The sequence below is a fragment of the Chelon labrosus genome, assembly GCF_963514085.1.
Source record: "Chelon labrosus genome assembly, chromosome: 3".
In the NCBI taxonomy this organism is placed as follows: domain Eukaryota; kingdom Metazoa; phylum Chordata; class Actinopteri; order Mugiliformes; family Mugilidae; genus Chelon; species Chelon labrosus.
The window spans coordinates 19,399,344-19,417,749 of NC_140339.1; the positions used below are offsets into that span (position 1 = coordinate 19,399,344).

Genomic DNA, 18,406 nt, shown 5'->3' on the forward strand with positions numbered 1-18,406 from the left:
GCGGTCTCCCGCTGGCCACAGATTTGCCGGGGGGGGGGTCGATCCAGATCCAGATCCAGATCCCCGGTTCCGCTCCCCAGCCGAGGGTTTCCCCGGCGAGCGCAGCGGGGAACCCTGCGAGGGGAGCTGTCCAGGTGCTGAAACGAGCCCCGCGAAGCCTCGGGTCTCTACCGACCCCCTTCCACGGCAGGAGCCGGACAAAAAACAGCGAATTTCATCCAAAGGCCACCAAAACATTGACGTTTTCGTGCCGGAGACTGACAGTACCCAATGAATCGTGTGACATTTGCATCGCTCCGGTCACGACATAGCAGTCTAAAAATGTTTGCCGTGGGGTGTGTATGTGTGTGTGTGTGTGTGAGTGAGAGAGAGAGAGAAAGAAAGCCTGCGAGTAAATTTTCCCAGTCCCCGATTGAGGCCAATTTGAGAGCGGATTGTCGCCACGGATGATTTTATTAGCTTTACGCCTGGTTGGTCGTCTCTCTCCGTGTCATGAGCGTTTTTTTTTTTTTTTTTTTTCATGGTTTCCCAAAATAAAGATACTATGGGAATATAAATTGCCTTTACAGCAATTGGCTTAACCGTTTGTCATTCATCGGTATCAGCCAGTCCATGGTGAGAGCGCACATCAATCAATCCGAGGCGTCTCCTCCTTTATTTAAACACGCCTGGACGTGGGCTGAGGAAGACGTTATAGGCTGAGGAGCAGATTTAAGGGTGTGAGCAAAAATAAATAAATAAAATAAAATAAAAAAAATAATAAATAAAAAATGAAAAGTAGTGATCTGAATTAAGTGTAGTAGGCCTGTAGTTACAACCGAGGGAGGCTGCGTTACGACCGGAGATGGCTTTAAAGGCAGTGGTGCTGGCTGGTGCCGTCTTTAAAGCCAAAAATAAAGAAAGAAAAAAAACAAAAAAACAAGCACATATCTACACATATTGTAATTTATTGAGATGATAGATAGGATTTGGCACATGTAGAAAAGTCCATCAACACCAAAAAGAAGCAGTTAGACTAACTTAAAAGACTATTTAATTTCCTTTTCTACAAACTATTAATGGAAATGGATGTACAATGCAAGGAATGAAGATATTATTTCCTTAATAAAACAAAAGGTAAAATAATGGAATTTTCTCACTACAATCATTGTTGCATTTTTGTTACAGAAAAGCTGAATACCAGCAACATATAACAGCGACTAACTGACCAACTAACATGTACAGTATATCATGGAAATTGCACCTTTATGTCACCAAGGTATTTGGAAAGGGAGATATGGACTGGGAGGGCAACCTGGGAAGAGGGAGGGGAATCTGGGAATCTGTAGCATTAAGTAGATTTTCTGAAAACTAGATATTTAAATGTGCACCTAGTTTTGTTTTTTTTTTTGTTAAAAAAAGCAAATAATATTTATTATTTAATGCCCCCAAAATGACATTAACTTTTTCCACCTAACTTTAGAGCCTTCTTTAATTATTTCCGAACGCTTGCCTCCTGAAATTGGATGTTGTACAGGAGCCAAGAGACTAAAGGGATGTGAAAGTGTTGCTTACAGAGCCAGCTGGACAGATGCTCTGCCTTGTTCTCGCTCATGATTTGCGGAGGGAGCCGCAGAAGCTGAGGACACGATGTTACCATTAAGTCCAGCAGTTAAATTAAATATCCCCCTGACATGTGGGCGAAGGCAAAAGGTGCGCTGTGAAGTTCTGACTGAATTCTTCATGTGCCCATACACACAGTGGTAGATGAGATAGAGGAGTATTCATTTGCAGGGTGGTAAGGTAGTTTAATTTCTCCATTGGTAAGAAATATCATGTAAAACCCTTAAATGTAAAACCGACACAAGGAGCAAAAGCGTTCTAATCAAGATCACCTTGATTTTGTGGAAGTAAGACCACACTCGTTTACTTACATGAATAAAAGAAAAGTGCCTTCGCTGAATCAACAACTATAACAACAGGTGTGAATCATTTACTCACCCGCAAAGCAAACAGACCATGAGGCTGACATCAGACAGTAAGGTGTGCCTTGTCTGTGCGTGAAATTTGGGAAAATATACACAAATATATTTCACAAGAGTGCTGTATCACATCTGAATTTCCAATGTTTTTGTTTTTTTTCATGTCTGATCTCACTAGATTTAAATCTCCATGGGACACGATTTCCCAAATGTTGCAATTCCCTTGATGGTTTAAGGGACAATTTTCCTGCTTTGTGAGCAGAAATTCAGGCAGCAGTACTCTTGAGTCGTGACACTCTGTACATAATGTTTGTTGTTACTGACTGCTGTTGCAAACAAGAGCACAATGGGTTGTCTTTTATCCTGCATGTTCATTGTTACTGCAGGACAGTCAGCCTAGATGGACTAGGGTCATGACCGTAGTGTACTCGTGCTGCAGGCAGTCCGTGTCGGTGTCGCACAGCGTGTAGTCATCTTTGATGATTCTGTCGCAGCCAATCTCGCCGTTGCCAAACAGGCCAAATAGCGGAGTGTTGGGGAACACCTTGTGAAAAGCGTCAGCCTCTACATTGGTCTGGTTGTTGTAGTAGTTCTGGCCTCTCCCCACGCAGGCGAACATGAACCCCAGGGTGTTTTTCTCTGGAATTTTGGCCGCCTTCAGCCGCCGGATCGTGGCTTCGGCTGTCTTTGCGTTGCTGATGTCATGGTCCAAGAGCACAGACGCCCCCTGCACCTTAGGGCCACTCAGGGCCAGGCCCACCACACCGTACGCACCCTGGCTACAGCTACAGTGAGAGATGATAGAAAGTGTGAGCGCGTAGTAAAAATGCTACTAATAATTCAGCTCAGACACCGCCATTATTTGTCAAACTCAATCAGAGCCTACAGGCAGTGAGCCAAATGGGATAAGCAACAGAGCAATACAGACGTCAATCACTAAAATCAGATATGAACAACACCAGCAGATATATTCCCTGGCGTTGTAGACTAGACTAGAGCTGGAAGTCTTTTAAACTTTACTATGACTATTTGATGGTTCAGAATAAACCCTGGGCAAGAATATGTTTGAGAAAAAAAACTATTAACCTATAATATCTGAATGAAAATGATATTTATAGCAAGTCACTTGGTACATTTTTGTGCTACATTCATTTCATAAACTCACCATTGTCTGGGAGGAGAGAACACACTTTCTACCAGCCCTCCAGCGATCAGAGCTTTGCTCTTGGCCAGCGGCTCTAGTATCTGGTTGAGGAAGCGCGCTCCTCCAGATTTATATGCCTCATAGACAAATATCAGCACCACACGAAGGTCTGGGTTGTCGACAAGTCCTGGAAGGGAACGACGCCAAGTAAAAGAGTAATATAAAAATGAGTTACGGAAGATTTTACGGATGCATTTCTCACATTCGATTATTGCAATTAACTTCTGAGTCTACACCCACCTGCTTCTTTCAGCGCTGACGGGGAGATGGTCTTCTTACAGAAGTGAAAGGGCTTGATGTTGACGCCCTCAGTGCTGGGGAACATGATTGCAAAGCCAGCCTCCCCCTCCTGGTACTCCTGTGGAGGGTTGGATCGGGCGCCGCTGGGTGTCACTGTGCAAAGAGCCAAATCATGAAGAATCATAAAACTATTTCTTATACTGGACATAGTCAATTGAATACTTTTTGTCATTCCAGTTAAATATTATAAGCAGATTAGTTCAATGAGGTCTTCATAACCTCCTTGAAGGTGCACTGAAAAGTCTCATTTTAAAAGAAGGAAGAAAAACAAAAAGAGTAAAAATAACCCAGACCAGACCTTAAAGCATTATTGTATTATTACTGTGTTATTATTATTATTATTGCATCAATCAAGTGAAATAAATTGTACATTAACCAGCAGAATTTCATTTAGATTTTTGTATAATCAGTTTCTAGAAGTCGCCGCCTAGTGGCTATTAGAGGAGCTGCAACTTATATTCACCAGTCTACTGTGGTGTTTGCCGCTCAGGTGGGAGTTGTTTTTAAATGTTTAACGTTATTAAAAAACGATCAGCAAGCTCCATGAGTAGCTCACAGCAAACTCGACACACAGCATGTGATTTCACAGCCATGAATCAATCGCTCAATCAAGGGCACTCACGGTTTAGCAGATGGATGCCTCACCATGCAAATTTAAAAGCATCAATCTCTTCTACCATAAATATACAGGATCACAAGAAAGGAGGCAGCATTCACCACTGTGTTTAGTTTTTTTTTTTTATTTTGGGGTGCTTGTGAGCCAAATTCATACATCACAGAAACCCTTTCATTGTGTTCAAAATGAGAAAACATTCAACATTACTCTATAAATTCTATAATCTGTAACAGAGTGGAGGATACGGATAAAGGATTATGAAAAAAATGTCAAAAGTGATTTTTTAAACACATACAGCATCATGTACAGCCCCTCTACTGACATGCACCAACGATAAGTTGCACTCTGGGCTATTTGGCAAATTTATTATAATTTATAGAGGTGTAAGATTCCAGATTTAATTTAGTGAATTAGATGTGCGTGGCGACCCTGTGGTGACCCTCATATGCAATATCCCAAAATGTTGAGTCTTATAGCAAACAGCCAAGGCTACCATTAAACCTGACAAATGATGGGATCCTGATAAGCCATCATCTTGAGGAAAGAGAACATGGCTTATGGAGAGTCACTTCTCCGGAGGGATGTGATTATATGGAGAAATGGGGAGTAGAGCACCAGGCAGACTAGGCAATCTATCAGAGGGAGAGATGCCAGCCACCAGTGGTGCTTTCTAACTAGGCAGCAGCGGTAGGGATTAATGCACCGTCCTCTCTGCTTAACTATTCCTCCAATATACACTTAAAAAAACATATTTAGCTTTTGTTTTCAGGGCACAGAAGTAAATGAACGACACAATTTCTTGTACATAGCTACGCTTGATTTGATTTGGGTTGGAGGGGTGATACTATTTTTTAATTCAATAAAAGGACAAAAAAACAAAACAGAGGAACACTTACAGACTACGCCTGGTACAGCGATGCCCATGAAGTCACAGCTCTTGGGGAAGAGCACGTCGAGTTCTTCAATAGCGTCCGGACTCTGGCGACTCTTTTTGGCTTCAGTGCAGATCAGGCAAAAAGAACATGTTAATGAGAAAGGTCACTGAGGTGCAGTCTGTGCAAATGTTTTAGGCCTTTCAGCTGTTTAGCTTCCTATCCATCAAGCTGTACCATCACGGAGGCACCCGATCAATCCCAAATTCATTCTGCATGATGACAACAACCTCAAAGATCCAGCCAGAGTTAGAAAGAGCTAACTTCAGCAACACAAAGGACAAGGAGTCTGGCAACAGTTTGTGTGACAGCCATGATCTCAACATTATTCAGTTTAAGATTGTATGAAGAGAGTGACCTGGTACAACCTGACTCAATTCTTTTCAGAACATGAGACTGTAACATGCCATTTGTCACAGAAGTGACAAACACTTTGCATGCAATCGGATAGTCCTACAACTAATCAGAGCCATTTTGCTGTAAACAAATTAATCTCCACGGCGTTCAGATGTCATGGAGACTACACTGCAGTTTCTCTTCTGTCCATCACCACTAAAGCCATTTGATTGTCCCAGCATATTTTTGTTGGAGCATAATCAATTCCCAAGAGCGTGTTTCCAGACCAATTTTTTACCGCAAGAAAACGTGTAGGCTGGGAACTTGGTCTAGCTTCCAGAAGAGACAGAAGAGACCGAGACTATCTCTACATAAGAACTGTTCTCCGAGATGATTGGAGCAAACTCACTTTCTGGACAGATGGATTCTAACAATCTTCATAAGACCACAAGCTCACACAACAATCTATCCTGAATTTATGGGCGTTTTAAGTGAGACAATGTTTTGTCTGTTTACTGCATTACTGTTGAAAGGAACCATGCAATACTTTCAGTACCTAGAAACATCTGCACAGCACTGTGTGTCTATCCATTCAATTATATAGTATTAATTTTAGATTCACAGACATTTACACCTACAAAGAACACTTATTTAAGTTCCTTTAAAACATAGATACAACAATGTTTGAAAGATAAACTCAACATATGACATTGCTGTAATACTATCTGAGCTAAATAAGAACCTATTTCAGTTAGTACAAGCTCAGCTGTCCCCAAACACAGGAAGTACACTCATCACACCCGTGTGCCGGAAGATATCGTGAGTAGGAAGTTAAATTTTAGTACCCTACCAAAAGTACAATCCTAGAGATAAGATAGACACTTTACTTTTACGTTTACTAGCAAATGCGACCAAAAACCAAATAAACCTGTGAATATATAAAACTAAGGGTCCTGCTCTTAATCTTACTGTCATGACCGTTATAATGTTCAGTTGATGTTGAAACAGTGTAAGGAATGTGGTGATTCAACTGTATGATCATTTTGGAGGATGTAGTTTGGGGCTAACAAAATAACAGAAATTCAATACAATTAAATAGTACTATAGTACCACAGCCTCCACAGTGAAAACACTGTTGAATCAACAGCGCTCTCAGTTATTTTAACCAAATACTGAATACTACAAACTTCATGAAGCTAAGACGTATTGCAGGACTCTTATATTAGAAAGCATTTGTTCTCAGCCGTGTATCTAAATGGAAAGTGAGTTTATGTGAAAGTTTTCCACTCTCTGTAAAATGTGTGTAAAAGTCGTACTGAAGTTTTACACACTTGTGGTGGTGCTGTTCATTTGGTTAAAGCATATCAAACAGAACTGATAGGACATTCAACTGAAAATCACTTATTACTTATTTCTGCGCTTTAGATTTAATATAATTATTTCTGAATAGGTCGTCTGACTGTTGCATTACGTCACTTTCTTCATACAGGATGTGTATTTGTACCAGCAGAACTCAAACCGTTGGCCTATTCCAACACACACATACTGACTTGTCACATAAGATAGCAAAGGTGTATTAATACTGACTGAGTGCTACTAGGTGTCCCTGTAAGCCATGACAGTAAACCAGCATGCTAAGCTGAGTGCAGCCATGATTAATACACCTGTGGTTTCCTACTGTGAGAAGTGACATCTGACACTATCTGACACTTCTGTTAATAAACACATCAACATAACCAATAATACGACAGTAAACAGTACCGACCTTTGCTGTAGCAATAAGCTTGTCCATTGAAGGCCTCACAGTCTACCATTGCCAGAACTGTTTTGGGCAGGAGAAAGACTTTCTGGAAATAATCAGAAGCACAGGAGATTTAAGTAGTTTTAAGTAGATTTAAGTTTTTATTAACTTAACTATGATACACAACTTTAAAAATATGGCACATCATTCTAAACATGTCATCACCAACAAATTGTTTATTGTGTAAGTCTTTCCCATCGGTATCTAGAACAATATTTGGCTGCATTTGTATTGTCTACCCAAAGAGGGAGCCAGTAGTGATTAAACTTCGACCCGCCATAAACTTAAAATAAATGTACCCGCTCACCAAGATAAGACAAGCGCTTGCATAAAGGACCATAGGAGGAATATTTCCTGCTGGTTTAGTCTTGTTTTCTAGATTTTCACTTGTTGGCCCAACACAACTTCCCTTTAAAGTGCAGTTCAGTTGTTTACCTCCACTTCTTCAGCCAGGACGCTGCAGAGGACGTGGGCCTCCGAGGTGGACGACCCACAGGCTGACACCCATGTCAGCTGCTGCTGGGTCCGGAGCACTCTGCGGGCACAGTTTCTCCACAGTCTGCTCACACTGAGGAAAACCACAGACACATTCATAGTCTGCTCACACTGACACGAACCAAAAATTCACCTGCTAGCGAAACCGAAACTTCACAAGGAGTTAGCTTGTTTGTTTACGCTTTAGTCAAGAATACGACAGAGCAGCGGAAAGAAACTGACCCACAATATCAAGAAAAAGAAGTATAATAAGCACCCCTTTAGCTTCCTAGCTGTACTGTAACTTTATGTACACTGAAAACAACACTTTGACTCCCATTCGACGGCCTCTAACGTTAGCTAAGTTAACAGTTTAGCACATAAACATATCCGTTACCTCGCGATCCGGAGAAGAGATTTGGTCGGTATGAAGGTCAAAATTCTCTCAACCACCTCGGCAACATTGCTGAGTACGTACGCAGCCTTGCTGTCTTGAAAAGAATCACCTAAAAAATGATTTTCACTCATATTGGTCTCTCTCAGGTTGTGGGATTTCCAGCACTGTCGCACAGCTACGCACTTTAACCTCTGTACAGCTAAAGGTGCTGGAGGCAGACACCGCCCCCAGCGGCGAGGAAGAGCTGCTGCAGTCAAGCTGCTCGCATTCAGTTACTTGGAAAACCTGATGAAGGGCATGAACTTTTGTGTTGGTTAGTGATAAGATAAAGCATGTATTTCTGAATTAGTGCATTTCTGATGCATTCCTTCTTGATAGAATAATGTGATATCGGTTCATAATGTTTCATTTAATGGAAACAAAAAAACAAACAAACAAAAAAAAAAAAGGGTTGAGAACCACTGCTGAACAACACATTTGTGTCTATATGTTAGGACTCATAACAGTCAAATGCCTTGTGTTTTTTTTCAATTTAAACTCCACTTAAAAATGACAAGTGAACTAGGTAGTTTAGTGGTGTAATTTGCACTTCATGTTAAGATACAATTACAAGTAAAGGTTTCTTATTTATTTAGTATTCTAGTAATTCGCCTGTACTGAAGAGAACAGAGAAAGCATTTGGTGTTACATCAAGTAAATTACTTGTCTCAGCTTTTTATTCAAGACTGTTACATTTCCAAGATAAAACAGGAGACGCTAGATTAAGCAAATCAAATTTTAGAACAAAAACATCTAGAGGAGGAACAGACAAGTCCAGTGGTGCAAGTATCTATTTTGCTTAGCTGAAACAATACAGTACATTTACAGCTGTGCTAACAATCCCTTCCTTGCTAAAGTGGAAGTGATCACTGGCTATGAATAAATGTTTACAATACAGGAGAAACTGACACACTCAAGCAGCTTTACAAAAGTACATATAATAAAAGTCCCTTCTATATAAACTTTGCTTAAATTATGGCTTTATTCATGATGTTCATGTGCAGTAGTTTTCCCCAGAACAAGTGCAAATTCCCAACATATACATGTAAACCATTAAAGATAAACAGTGAATTTTAACTGACCTTTCAATACAGCATGTAAAAAAACAGTGTAGATGAACTGTAGCTCAAAGTTTACTCTGCTACTTTTGTAGAATTTGTGTCTTCAAGATGACAAGGGGAGATGAATAAACACAAGCACCCACATTATCTGTAGCAGCCAAATGCTGTAGTCAGCCATATTCAGAGTAGACGTAGCAATGTGGGGATAGGGACAGAGCTGGGTCAAATGTTGACCATCTCCATTAGAGTCTGATCCAGCATCTGCTTTACGCTCAGGCCCTCTTCTTTAGCCCGTGTGAGTTTATCTGTTAATATAGCATTGCATCAGTTAAAAAGCATAAAACAAACTGTGGCTGCAAAGATGCAGAGAACAGACAAAGCTCTAGTCCAGTATAACAGAGTTAAACATGTGCTGGATATTGTTAGAAACCTTTTTTTTTTGTTTGTTTGTTTTCAGTAACAGGTTAGCATTCATTGAGTAAGTTCACATCGTTAATATTGTGAGCCTATTCCACAAACCCAAAATCCCATTTTTAGTTCATCTTTAAAGGACCAGTGGCCAAGATTAAGCGCCCTCTATTGTTGAGATTGCAGACTGCAACCAAAATGTACACCCTTCCCTAATACCTTAGCTTGTGAAAGAACCAATGGTGCACCAATGGCTACTGTAGAAACATAGTGGCACAACTTGGCGAGCTTCAGTGGTTCATTCTAAGCTAATGAAAAACAATGCAGAAATACAGCAATGAAAAATATTTATTAATACTATGTTCTGTTTCTGCTAACAGACTACATGAATCCTACACACTGGACCTTTAAAGCATGAAGTAAATGTTACACTCAAGCTATAGACAGGGCTGTAGTCAAGACTGAATGAGCGGTTTCTAGGAACAAAGAATGGTCCAAAGCAATCTTGGACGGATTTGAACCATGCTGGGCTTACAGTATCAAGTCCTATGATTCTCTTCAAGCAGTTTCAAGTTAATCAGAAAATCTAACCTCAACATAAGTCTGAGGACCAATTTAACCCCCAACCCTTCCCTACCCTTTATACATCATTATTTTGCCTTTATTGTAATTTAAAAATCCCGCTCTACTTTTTACAGACACAGTGCTGCCAGGTTTCAGAGTAGTTCATACGTTCACACCCTCAATAGCCACAGGTTCCATATTAACAATGGCCGGCACTGCGCTCTCACTGCTACATGCCAAGTGACATATTTGTCCGGTGCTACCATTTAGCTTTAAGTGAAGTAAGTGTTCAGTACCTAAGATCTTCCTTTTGGCATGGGTGGATGTGTTATTATAGAAACTCAACAATTGTTACTGTATTGCTACAGACTGAAAACTAAAACTCCCTATGGAGCAGCAGGTCAACTCTGCATTACCATAGTAGCCGTTTTGATCTCAGTACATCAGAGAAATCATCATATACAGTTTCAGTTTATAATTCATTATTTTTGTGTAGTTTTGGTGTTGAAATTTGGTTTAGTGTCAGGGATTTAGAAAGAACTTTCGGCCTCTTGTAGTATTTTAAGCTTTCCCCTGGTGTGGGGCCCAAGAACCATCACCAGCCTTTAACACATGAACACTAGCACAATGCAGATTAAAGCCAGTTTCATGTACTACAGCCCCGACTATAACCGAGAATGTATATTAAATCCATGCCGTAACATTTCCTGACCCGAGGTTGTCAGTCCTCCCACTTGAAACTGCACTTTAAGCATGCATAATGTGAAAGAATCCTCAGTTTGTACTCCCATTTGTTCAAAGCATCGCTTGGTTTGTGTAGCTATCACATACACAGTTGTCTCATACAATATTCTTGGACATTCAAACTTCAGGAAAAATAAAGCATACGAGAGCCCATTCCAGTTTACGCCTCGTTCAAGGCTACTCTCAGTTCATTGGTCAGAAGATGGTTTTTCTCAAGCTGCTTGTATAGATGGTCTTGACAGTCAGAAAGCAGGTAAGAGAGGAAACAGACAGAAGGCGTGTTAGTACAAAAGATAAAGAGTTAGTGACAAGAGTCAGTTCGTGTTCAAGCGGATGAACCATCATCTGCATGAACACAACAAGGTAAAGGTAACATTTCAAAAAAGGTTGTGAACCATCACTAGCTTGCTTTCTTGTTTAACTAAAGCAGAATACACAGTCATTGTTGCTTTTTTAAATTGTATTTTAACGTTTCTTATTGCCACAGATATTGTGAATATAGCCTTGTGACCAATGAGAATTCAATTCAGTTATTCAACGTCAGTAGATATGGTGTAGGACTTCAAGCTACGATGATCATACAGGAAACTAAGAACACGTTTGTGATTTCTCAACCAAAGTTACTGATTCTTCTTTGAAACTGGTTGCATTTTCATCAAATCAAAACCTCAGCATTTCTTCTGCAATAACCACGTAACGTATTCAGAATCTTTGTATACGTGTCTATACATTAGCATGTGATGTTAGTAGCAAAAACGACCATTTCTACACAGGATTCAAGTTGCTTTGCTATGCTTAACTATAACTCGCATGTATTTGATTACACTGGTTACACTTCTTCTGTTGCATTTCTACCAGGGAAGCTGCTCAGTGTTGAAGACTGGGTCTAGGATTGCAAGAAAATCCCTATAGATGAAGCTGAACATGCTCAGAAACTGCAGCTTAAATGACTGAATAAGCCAAGATAATTACTAATTGCCAACGTCGTGAATTCTGAGGTAAACCAAAAGGGACAAGCATTGAATTTCAATGAATTTCCAATTAGAATAGCAACCAGCACTGCAATTATATCAAATGATCCTCTCAAACAGAAAAAGGAACAGTAAATGGGGGAGGAGCTTCAGAGTTTATTCAAATGCTACTCAGCAAAATAAATTAAAACACATAGACAAAAAAAAGAAACAACAAAAAAAAAAAGGGATGGGACAAATGGAAATGAAGAAACATCGCAAGAGAATAGGGAAGGGCTGACAAAGATGGAAGAATGTTTATTTTACAGAAAGCAATATGGCTCAAAGTTCTGTATGAGTCACGGAAAATTGAAGGATGCTGGCAGCGACGGCCCAATGTGCAGTCATGGCGGGGCAGTAAAGAAACACAGAGAGACAAAGGAGACAAAGTTGGGCTGCGCTGCACAGGAGAGAAATGATGATGTTCAAGCTGCTTCTGGAGTGAAGGGTGTAAGAATTTAGCTGTGAAGAAGAAGAACAGAAATGTTGGCGGGGAAAATGAAAGGAGGAATGAAAGATGAATGACATGCAGAAGCAAAGGAGGAAAATGGATGCAGGAGTAAGCCAGAAAAGCTAGAAAATAAAACTTACAAATGATGGAAAATGATAAGGGAAACTAACAGTGCTACTTAGTAGTTGCCCATGTCAAAAGGCAAAATCTAAAACTAAGAACACAGTAAAACACCTTTAGTCAAATCGCAAATCAATGTTAGGCACATGAAAGTGGATTCAAAAACTAATTTATCTGAGTTAAAATCACTGCACTCAAACATGCCACAAGAGGGAGCTATTGTATACTGATATAAGTGGTTAGGGTTGCTGAGATCTAAGGCACTGAGCAGAAACAAACGTGGTGAATTACATGGAAGTCATGTCGTTGAGGGCGTGGTCCAGCTCCTCGCTGATGGCCTTGTACTTCAGTTTCTGGGCATACAGCTCATCTATTGTGTTGCAATTAATATCAGGGGGTAGCAAAGGATTTGAAAATAAGAAAAGGAAAAATAACAGCGTCAGAGAATGAAAATCAAAGGAAAAACAAAGACAAACTGAGGAAAAAAAAGGCAGGACAGAAATAGGAAGGGCGCATGAACAGCTGGTGATGTAGTGAGAGATTCCTGAGGAGTCAGAGAGAAACTGCCTCGTATGTTCCATGACCCCGCGAGCACTACTCAAGACTAGCTGGCCATCAACAGTCACTACACCACACTGCCAAACAGCACCGAGGTGAGAAATGGCTTTGACAACATGAATAATATCACAACAGCCTCAGTGCATCATATCGTTGTTTTTCCCCCCCGGTTGACAACCGACAGTGGAGATACTTAACAACCTGCTGACCAGCATCAGTCTTTACACAAAAGAGGTTTTCCTTTCTTGTGCTTTCGTTGTGCCTTTGAGCAATTAAATTAAAGACAAATGGTATTTATGGTTTTATAAGATAACTTTTTTTTCCCATTTTGTAGCTGAGTGGTAACAGTAACCAAAATCTCATTACAAAAAGACAAAAAACTCTGATAAACACAATAAATCAAGTGTAAATGATTCATACCCTCCAGGTCATCAATGGTCTTCTCAAGCTTGGCGACTGATCTCTCTGCAAACTCAGCACGGGTCTCAGCCTGAGTGGAGTAATACGTTCAAACATTAGCAATTCCCATTAAGAGGTTTACATTACTAACCACAGCTCTACAGGAAAAAGGCTTACAAATATATAGTCAGCATATTTAATCCAAATACCCAATGAGTTTTAAAAGAAACTTTACAAAACACACATGAAATATTTTACACAGGACAGAGACATATTTACACAAAAAATGGACACAGTGGTGATTTATCATAACGCTAACTCACCTCCTTCAGCTTGTCTGTCAGGACCTTGATCTCCTCCTCGTACTTGTCCTCCTTCTGCGAGTACTGTAATCACATACAAAGGCCAGAGTTAGGAAAACCATGCAAGACAATGTAATACACAAAGTTTCAAACACATTTCAGGAATTTAAAGTATGAATTATTCATTAGCGATCATACCTTCTCAGCCTGGGCCTCTAGAGACTTCAGGTTGTTCTGGACTGTTTTCAGCTCCTCGTCAAGCTCAGCGCATTTGCTGTTGAGTTACAGTGTGGTTGAGTAAACACAAATACGCCAAAGAGAAAAAGAGATGTGTGAAAACCAAAACACAACAGAATATGTGTGAAACCGATAGAGGAAGAAGGAAATAGCGTCGTTACCCCTCAGACAGCTCAGCACGCTCCTCTGTACGTTCCAGGTCACTCTCAATGATCACCAGCTTACGGGCCACCTGAAGTCACAACACACAATGATTATTTATCACTTGGGTTAAATACATACATCTGGCAAAAAAAAAGAAAAAGAAAAAAAAAAAACAGCTAGCAATGTCCGCTGAAAGATCTAAGATGAGCTCAAAGACCAGAGTGCAGTGAACAGCTGGGAAACTTGCCTCCTCGTATTTGCGGTCAGCCTCCTCAGCAATGTGTTTGGCCTCCTTCAGCTGGATCTCCTGCAGCTCCATCTTCTCCTCGTCCTTCATCGCCCTGTTCTCAATGACCTTCATGCCTCTGTGAGAAAGAAACAAGTCAGGTAAGTCATAATTCCCTCTACTCGGGGTGACAAAGAGCACAGTGGTTTGTCTTGCAGTGTAACTTGTAGCCACTGGTGTCAGCACCGAGCCAGATATGAGGACAGCATGCATCATGTCCAAAGAGGTTGATTATTACTATAAAGCTGTTCAGAAAAATATTTGATTCTTGAAGATTCAAGACAAATGCATCTATGTTTCTGAAACGCAAGACCGTGGCACTCCAAAAGACCTGCAACAGTGGGGACCCAATACATGAATGGATTAGAGTGATGTTATTTTCTACTATTTTACTTGGGGAAAAAAAATCAAAACTGCTTGTCCCAACATCAGCCTTTTCATAAGCACTACTCTAATCCGCAACAAAAAATATTCAATGACAGGGGAGCTAAGAAACACAAACAATGTGATTCTATGTATATCAACACACTGCGCGGCATGCGAGTGCACTGTATTAACCAAGTGACATCCGTGCTCCAGGTGCAAGATCCCCACCTCTCACTCTCATCAGCAGCCTTCTCAGCCTCCTCCAGCTTGGTCAGAGCAGTGGCCAGACGCTCCTGAGCACGGTCCAACTCCTCCTCAACCAGCTGGATACGTCTGTTCAGGGAAGCTACATCAGCCTCAGCCTGGGAGAGCACGACACCGCAATCGCGGAGAGTCAAATGAAGTTCATTTGCATAGTTTAAATTGTGCTCAACAGTATGGTTTATTTGGCTTTACAGAATTTGAGTATTCCCAACGCATCCCATACTCCCCATGGGCTGGGTCAGGCGGGGCCAGCACAAGGGAGGGGTGCTACAGGCTGCATTGTTCACGTTATTTCTATTCTTCCAACACCTGTTTATTACTAAAGAGATGTTAGCAATATCATTTTATCCTCAATTTATTAGCCCTCTCCCATAAAATCTGCAATATCTTGTCTCACAGAAGTCTCGTTTTCTTCCCTGTAAAAGCACTAGCTACAACACTGGCCTATAATTTAGTATTTCTGAGGAGAATAAACGCATCTCCAGGTGCTTCAACTAGCTAGGAGCACATGGGAGGCGTCCATCTCACAGGACCTGTGGTGCTGCTGTAATGTTAGCCTACTTGTAACGGGGCTGTTTGTTTATTCGGGACGAAGCGGGTGGTGTCCTTTCATCCGCCCATCCTATCCTCTGCATCCAACAGTGTGCTAATTTCAAACTCGTCTACCTGATACCTGACTTGTATTCGAGCATAGGAGCATCGCTGCGGGCCTAGCCGCCACGCTTTTTGACCAGATTTACGCCTGATGCCTGGGGACTAATTGCCTTAAATCATTAGCAGCTTACTGCTTCCCTCGAACTCCTCTCCTGGTTCAGTTCCCGCTGTAGTAACGCTGCCCGGTCCTCCGCCGCATCGGCCTGCTCCTGCAACGACTTGATTTTCTTCTTCACGGCTTCCAGGGAGCTCCCACCGGCCATTTTTGCTCAATTTGTCTCAGCTAAGCTAGTTTCCTCTCAGCTCTGAGCGGGCAGCCTCAGCGCAGACACACACACTTGGAGATGCGGCGCGTTTGATCCCTGCCCCCACCGCCTTTAATCAACCGCTGATGAGGATTGGGACGTGCCATCAACCCCGGAAGTAACTCATTTTACTTGTAAACAATTAAATATATCGACAGGATCAAAAATATGTGAATTATTCCGATATCTAATGATTTTTAAAATGCATTTTATGTCACTGTTTATATTTTTTGACAACTACATAGGTAAATAGTCCATTCGCTATTTTAAGCTCATCCCCTACTGTTAAATTGAGCTAACCCTATCAAAATCACGGCTCCAAACATTAATTTAGAGCTACAACAAGGTGTCTAAATTACACAGACTCTCCTAAATAAAGGTTTAATTCATTAAATTACCGTGAATTATATTTTTTTAAATAATATTGTTCCTATTATTATTGATTTTCTACTACAAGTGGAACAACTTTACTCACAAACTGCTAAAACTGATGTGGACAGCAGCAGTTTTTAAATGTGTTTCATTTTTATTTTATTAATGTTGTTTTGAATTTGTTGCAGCTAAATAATGTCCTCTTCTGCATTTGTTAGCTAAATAAAGTTTATATTATGTCGTGTACTTGCTGACGTCGTTGTTTCTGTTTGTGACGTACTTCATTAGTCTTAATTGGCCTAACATTAAACGCAGTCAATAAACTGGTAATTTCATCCGGGTTGGCCTGAACTGTGGAGGTGCCAACTGAAACCAGTACGACCACAAATCTGTCAAGGATTTTACAAGCCAAAATATTCCGGCAAAATGCATCACTGAAACCAGACACTGTCCCTCAGATTCGTCCAAATGGCCGTGGAATGCCACGGTAAGCCAGTGAGCTGTGACTTTACCATATACAGCACAAGAGCTAAAATTAACTATCCGTATATTCATCCTATGCAGCCCACAGGTATGTAATAAATGATCATTGCATAACTCTAGCATTGGTGAATCTGTATAGAGAGGTGGTGACCAGCCTATTAGGCAATGCGCTCCCCACCAGGGGTTATCAGCTGTGGTATCGTCTGCCCATAACTCACATCTGCGGCTTTCTTCTCAGCGAGCTCCAATTTCTCCTGTGCATCCTTCAGGGCTTCAGAGTATTTGTCCAACTCATCCTCAGTTCCCTTCAGCTTCTTCTGCAGTGCTACCAGGTCATCCTCAAGCTGGTACGCGGAGAAGAGAGATGAGATTGTATATTGTGCTACTTTAAAAACTACATCAAGCATTTAGACAATTATTCTTAAAGGAAGACATGTAGTCTTAAAGCCTACCTGTCAAAATAATCTATCTTGGTTTATCATTAAAAATGTTTAGCTGAACGATGAATAATGAAAATACATTTTCATGAAATAATTTATTCCAGAAATAAAGCTGTTATGATTTGTATTAGTCAGTCTAACCAGACATGTTAATCCTCAGTCGTGGGACACTGGTTAAGAACCATGGAGCGCGACGCGCATCCTGCCATTGGCACCGGTGCGTAAAAACACCAGAGCAGGTTTCACACTGAATGCCGACCTGTTTGCTCCTGTCCTCAGATCCCTTCTTGTCTGACTCGGCCTGCTCAGCTCTGTCCAAGGCGTTCTCCTTGTCGAGCTTGAGCATCTGCATCTTCTTCTTGATGGCATCCATGGCCGCTTAGTGTCGGGGCTCTCCGCGCAAACCAAAAACAAAAGAAACTGAATGAAAGGACCGGAGCGTCTGAACCACACTGGGCGCCAAGCTGGAGTGCGAGCTCTCTTGGTGTGTAGTGAGTCAAATACGTACTTTGACTAGGCAGTTACTGGATACCCAATACTTTTTTGGAAACAACTGCAGCTGTTTGTCAACGTGGGACCTGTCTTTTTCTCCGAAACTCTTCACTGATTCGCTCTTCCAAGACATTTGACCGTTTCTATGACTATACATGGGGTGCGGACGTCAGGAAGGCACTCCCACTTCACACCAAGACGTCCACTCCTATTTGTAACACCCTCCAAGTGAACGTAGAGTGTCAAGACTCAAGAGTTAGTAATCAATCTGAGGGGAGGGGATTTAGGAAAAACGTGCTGAAAACAATGACCCAATCATCACCCAGAAAAATGACCCAGGAACGTCACATGAGAAGAAGGCAGATAAGATATTAATTGGCCTTGCCATACAGTTAGAGTATATTTGTACACCCAGCAATGCCATATCAAAGATTTTGAGGCTGTTTAATAAACCCTACATTCAGATGTCAACATTTTTCTTCTTCATTCAGAGATCAGCAATGGATGGATTACAATAGCATTTCATGCATCAGAGCTATTCACACAAAACAAATATATGTGATTAGTTAAGCCCCCTGTGAAAGTTCTTCTCTCCTTGAGGGGTGTCATGTTAGCCAGCATGGCTTGTTTGTGTTGCAGGGATCATTTCAGCGCCCTCTTCACAACATAGTCCAGCATCCGAGCAG

General features: G+C 41.1%; 2 protein-coding genes across 6 annotated transcripts; both read right to left on the reverse strand.

The window, feature by feature from the left end:
• Positions 1 to 931: 931 nt before the first annotated feature.
• fbxo22 (F-box protein 22) lies at positions 932 to 8,601 on the reverse strand. The gene is made up of 7 exons (XM_084541259.1): positions 8,022 to 8,601; positions 7,586 to 7,718; positions 7,115 to 7,196; positions 4,978 to 5,076; positions 3,406 to 3,558; positions 3,127 to 3,292; positions 932 to 2,746 (listed from the first exon to the last, which is right to left on the reverse strand). The coding sequence occupies exons 1-7, from the start codon at positions 8,150 to 8,152 to the stop codon at positions 2,353 to 2,355; spliced, it is 1,158 nt and encodes a 385-aa protein (XP_084397385.1). The 5' UTR covers positions 8,153 to 8,601; the 3' UTR covers positions 932 to 2,352.
• A 153-nt stretch (positions 8,602 to 8,754) lies between these two features.
• LOC311485689 (tropomyosin alpha-1 chain-like) lies at positions 8,755 to 17,616 on the reverse strand. Of its 5 annotated transcripts, XM_084541262.1 has the most exons (10): positions 17,488 to 17,616; positions 17,007 to 17,132; positions 14,939 to 15,072; positions 14,306 to 14,423; positions 14,076 to 14,146; positions 13,876 to 13,951; positions 13,699 to 13,761; positions 13,397 to 13,466; positions 12,710 to 12,788; positions 12,173 to 12,309 (listed from the first exon to the last, which is right to left on the reverse strand). In XM_084541262.1, exons 1-10 carry the CDS (start codon positions 17,599 to 17,601, stop codon positions 12,306 to 12,308), a joined length of 855 nt encoding a protein of 284 aa, XP_084397388.1. In that variant the 5' UTR covers positions 17,602 to 17,616; the 3' UTR covers positions 12,173 to 12,305. The 5 variants fall into 5 exon arrangements, with proteins under 5 accessions (XP_084397387.1, XP_084397389.1, XP_084397386.1 ...); XM_084541261.1 differs by lacking the exons at positions 12,173 to 12,309; positions 12,710 to 12,788 and adding an exon at positions 8,755 to 9,426; XM_084541264.1 differs by lacking the exons at positions 17,007 to 17,132; positions 17,488 to 17,616 and adding an exon at positions 15,760 to 15,989.
• Between the last annotated feature and the right edge of the window lie 790 nt (positions 17,617 to 18,406).

Bases quoted from the DNA above. Each gene is read 5' to 3' on its own strand.
- LOC311485689 (XM_084541260.1), bottom strand. From the start codon at position 15,891: ATGGCCGGTGGGAGCTCCCTGGAAGCCGTGAAGAAGAAAATCAAGTCG. The intron at 15,073-15,759 runs GTAAGCTGCTAA...GTGCTCTCCCAG, and splicing joins AGAGGAGTTCGAGGGAAGCA to GCTGAGGCTGATGTAGCTTC. The intron at 13,467-13,698 runs GTGAGTTAGCGT...TACTCCACTCAG, and splicing joins TGACAGACAAGCTGAAGGAG to GCTGAGACCCGTGCTGAGTT.
- fbxo22 (XM_084541259.1), bottom strand. From the start codon at position 8,152: ATGAGTGAAAATCATTTTTTAGGTGATTCTTTTCAAGACAGCAAGGCT. The intron at 3,559-4,977 runs GTAAGTGTTCCT...CTCTTTGCACAG, and splicing joins CGCTGTACCAGGCGTAGTCT to TGACACCCAGCGGCGCCCGA. The intron at 3,293-3,405 runs GTGGGTGTAGAC...GTTCCCTTCCAG, and splicing joins GTCAGCGCTGAAAGAAGCAG to GACTTGTCGACAACCCAGAC.